Source organism: Trichophyton benhamiae (genome assembly GCF_000151125.1).
Source record: "Trichophyton benhamiae CBS 112371 chromosome Unknown contig00374.0, whole genome shotgun sequence".
NCBI classification, from domain to species: domain Eukaryota; kingdom Fungi; phylum Ascomycota; class Eurotiomycetes; order Onygenales; family Arthrodermataceae; genus Trichophyton; species Trichophyton benhamiae.
In genome coordinates this window covers 1,995-6,203 of record NW_003315057.1, presented here as the reverse complement: position 1 = coordinate 6,203, position 4,209 = coordinate 1,995, and the positions used below count along the sequence as shown (strand labels likewise).

Here is a 4,209-nt window from a genome sequence, read left to right as displayed (position 1 = left end):
TATTATATTTCCGTCGATTTTTTTTTTCTTTTTTTTTCTTTCTTTCTTTCTTTCTTTCTTTTTTTTTTTAAAAAGAAAACCCATCTGGTATATCTAATATCACCCACCTATTAGGAGCTATATGAGCCCTTGTGGGAGGAAATTCATGCACGCTCAAAACACGCTGGCTTCCGTATCCGGAGTATATGGATTGCAGATGCTGCCCATCAGGGTCAAAGCGGGGTGCTTAACGAGCACTCCCTAGGGAATGACCGTACGTTTTATAAGTGTTGAATTACAGTATAATCGTCCCGTTGACAAATTTATCAGCGTCATGGTACGATAATCCGCGGGATCTCCTTCACCTGATTAACCTAAAGCGAGATGAAATGCCCCGACCCATTGTTGGAATTGGTCATAGTATGGGCGGTAACAATTTGTAAGAAATCCCCGAATAGATACAGCAAACACATCTAACAGGGATGGGGCGACACTTAGAATATCCCTTTCCGTTATGCATCCTCGGCTTCTGACGACGCTTATTCTATTGGACCCTGTGATAAACAGGCTAGACGTTCTCGATCATGAATATTCCAAGCAGACCAAGGTGAATATTCCAGCTATGACTCTCGCATCAACATACCGGCGGGATCTATGGCCATCTCGAATAGCTGCAGAGACTGCTCTAAAAGGAAGCAAATTCTATCAAAACTGGGACCCACGTGTACTTCAACGGTTCTTCAAGTATGGACTCCGCGAACTCCCTACTGCTTTATACCCGTTGGACGATGACTCTGCCAATAAGCCTGTAGGAGAAAGGCCAGTAACCCTCACTACAACTCGACACCAGGAAGTACTTTCTTTCTTTAGGGCTGCTTATGGTTCAAAGTCCGAAGACGGCCAAACACTGAATCGCACTACTCACCCGGACCTTGACCCTAACATTTACAAATCTTCATTCCCGTTCTACCGTTACGAGGTAGCTAGGACGTTTGACATGCTTCCCTTTGTTCGGCCAAGTGTTCTATACTTATTTGCAGACCATTCAGAAGTCAGCAGTCCGAAGATGAACCAAGATAAGATTGAGCAGACAGGTATCGCTGTTGGTGGTAGCGGGGGCGCGGCTGAAGGGAGAGTTAAGGGAATCGTTATGAAGGGGGTTGGCCACCTGATTGCCATGGAAGCGGTGAATCGAACCGCTGAACTGTGCACCGACCAAATAAGTGTGGAGATACATCGTTGGCGCCGGGAGGAGGAACAGCTGACCACAGCATGGAACAAGAAATCATCGGTTGAGAAAATGACCATCGACCAGGAATGGGTCAAACAGGCTGATCTACTTGGCATACGAAATACGAAGAAGAAAACCAGTACTGGCGCGAAGCTATAAGGAACGACATACTGTTTGTGAGCCAGGCTTCAGGTTGCCCCTGAGTTTAACGTGCTATTGTCAACTTAATAACCGCAGACTATGCTGATTCTCCTTTAGATAGACCATATTTAGAGTGTGCACCAGTTCTATATATATAGTTATGGATACAAGCCCTATTCCACTCGATTTGGAACAAGATTAGAAGCATAAAGATTCAATTCCTAGAACTCCAAGCCAAACTGTCTAAAAGGTGTTTCTCGAAGTGTTAGTGTATATACTAAGATCTCTATCACCTTAGTTCAGCTTCTCAGCATAGCCTTCGGGGGTTAAGGGTTTAGATATATCGTGAATACGGACGATGTCAGCGGCATTATAGAGCCGGGGCCAATCAAGTCTGTATTCGTCCTGGTGGCCGTGGAGGCAATGACGTAGCCAAATCCCCCAAATGATATACATATATGCGCCGATTCCCGTGAGCAAGTGCCTAATTTTGAGTGAGCAAGTGGGCAATATAGACAAGTTTCTAAAAACACAACGGATAGCACAAACTCACCACCAACCATGTCCCTCAAGCAAGATTCCCCATGGAAGTCCAATCTCACGACGCCAGATACGCAATGTTGAGCAATATTTATTGTCCAAATTCCAGATGAAGAATCCCCCAAGGAAAGTCGACAGGCCGTAGGCTACCATTACCCACATACTGTTGAGGATTCTGAGATCTCTGTCGTTCACTGTCTCCCCGCTAGTAGTCAGCGCGTGTCCCGAGGCGCCTGACTTGGCATGGCTGCGCGATCGCTGTAGAGATGGACGTAGGGTAACTTCCATCACCCACATGCTCCGGAATATCACAACTGCAGTAAGGACCCCATATGCCACTTGATGGAAGACTGGGTCCTGGAGATAGTGATAATAGAGAGTGATGAAGATCGCCAAGCTCAGGAGACCAGCTCCAAGTATAACACACTGAGATCGAGGCCGAGAAAAGGAGAAGGTGGCGTAGCACATAAGACATGTCGTGTAAATCATCGACAGCTCGTCAACGAGCTGCATGGGATCTATTACGTCACAAAGCACCTGGTTAGCGAAAGTGTGCTGGGAGTGTAGCGCGAGTCGCGTGGAGCATACATTTCAATGTAGAATGGAATAGAAAGCTCCCTAATCCAACCAGGAGGTATCCAAGGAACGCTACTTGAAAGATGGCATCGTGGCCGTTCTTCCGGCAGCTCCGGATACCCTTGACTCCAAGATATAGAAATAGGATATTGGTGAATGCATTCACAATTTCGGCGGCGTACGGAGTAGCATAGTAGTCCTAGAAGAAAGCCGTCAGTCCACTGGTATCATATACTTGCGATCATATAGTGGCAAGGGCTACCTCTTCACACCAGTTGAGCGTGGAGGTGACAGGCGACCAATATCCAGCCTGGGAAGGCGGATAAGGTATGTTGAAAAACATTTGTGGCGAGGTAAGAAACGGTTTCGGCAAAGCTAAGATGAACAATATATCATCGTTAGCTGCCGATGGACAGGTATAAGAAGTGCAGAGAGAAGACGAGGAAGAAAGGCAACTGAAGCGAGAGGCGAGAGGAAGAAGAAAGAAGAAGCGCTGGCAGCCGATCAGGCGTCCTTTTAAGGTTAGTTAACCGGGTTCAGGCTTTCCGCCGCAAAGCTTAATTCCATAGGGCTGCAAGGATGACCTCATCATGTGAATGCTGCTTCTTGTTTACCTTTATACATTTCTGCCTGTCAGTGCAGCAGCTCTCGCAACGACCTACAGCCCCAATTTCCATCACTCTCGCGGCTCGGGCCGGGCTCTCTCGTTACCTAGTTAGTTACGGTTTCAATGGTGACATTATTTTGTGTTGGCATAGAAAATCTCTTCATCCACGCGCAAAAGTATAGGGGGCGTATTTAAATGCCTCAGATATACGGAGAACTTGAGTTGATGTTCTGATCACAGGCCGAGCATGAACTTGTGACCATGGATCTGATTACAGAGAACAGACTTACTAGGAAACTTTATCCAAGAAAAGAAACACTTGAATAGACATAGCGTGACCGAGAAAGGGCTCATTTTTAAATGAAACATTCTAGACCTACCATTTGCACTGCGGTACTAAGGACAGGCTGCATGACTTGATCTCTGGGAACTTCAAAAATAATCAATTCATCACGGTGTATTTCTTGCGATAAATACAAGAGCTAGTGAAGCCGATTTCTCTTCTCCATGTACTTATTGGAGCCTCTTATTCCTCCTCTATCGTATATACACTAATACTGATCTTCTATATCGTGTTATTGTGCAATATATGGTATGATAAATCAATATGTAGGTGGTAATCTTTTTAGATTCTCATAACTGTCCGTAGCAACCTCCATAACTACACTGACACACGGCAATATCATGTAATGAGCATAGTATATCTATACATCTACCATTCATCTAGTGGATCTGTAAATAGAGACGTGGGGGATTGCCGAACAAAGTAGGCAATGGCAGCTCCTACCGACAGAACTTCGGCTAGCGATAACCTTGCCCCTTCCACCCCCTCTTTTTTTTAAACTTTTCCAATAACATGATAGCATTCATTTCATAGATAATATTGTTAATGAGACTTTATTAACTTGCACTTTTAGTGACGATAGGTTGAATGCTGCAAAATTCAAGGGGTGGGATAGCGGTGAGGTTGCTACAGGATCACGATCTGGTCTACTTGGGGGATGTCAATGGTGATGGCCGTTCAGACTACCTCATCATTCACAAGGACATAGCTTCGGCAAAGATATGGTTCAATATATGCTGAAAGGGGAGATATTGGAAAAGTTGGCGAGGAAGAAGCAAGCAAAACAAGAGA

General features: G+C 45.2%; 2 protein-coding genes across 2 annotated transcripts; one reads left to right on the top strand and one right to left on the bottom strand.

The window, feature by feature from the left end:
- Positions 1-114: 114 nt before the first annotated feature.
- Positions 115-1,369, top strand: ARB_03936 (toxin biosynthesis protein, putative; the record flags this gene model as incomplete). The annotated part of the gene is made up of 2 exons (XM_003009811.1): positions 115-253; positions 438-1,369. Coding segments are annotated over 2 exons (1,071 nt in total), but the record flags the coding sequence as incomplete, so codon positions are not given.
- A 531-nt stretch (positions 1,370-1,900) lies between these two features.
- Positions 1,901-2,666, bottom strand: ARB_03935 (uncharacterized protein; the record flags this gene model as incomplete). The annotated part of the gene is made up of 2 exons (XM_003009810.1): positions 1,901-2,409; positions 2,480-2,666. Coding segments are annotated over 2 exons (696 nt in total), but the record flags the coding sequence as incomplete, so codon positions are not given.
- Between the last annotated feature and the right edge of the window lie 1,543 nt (positions 2,667-4,209).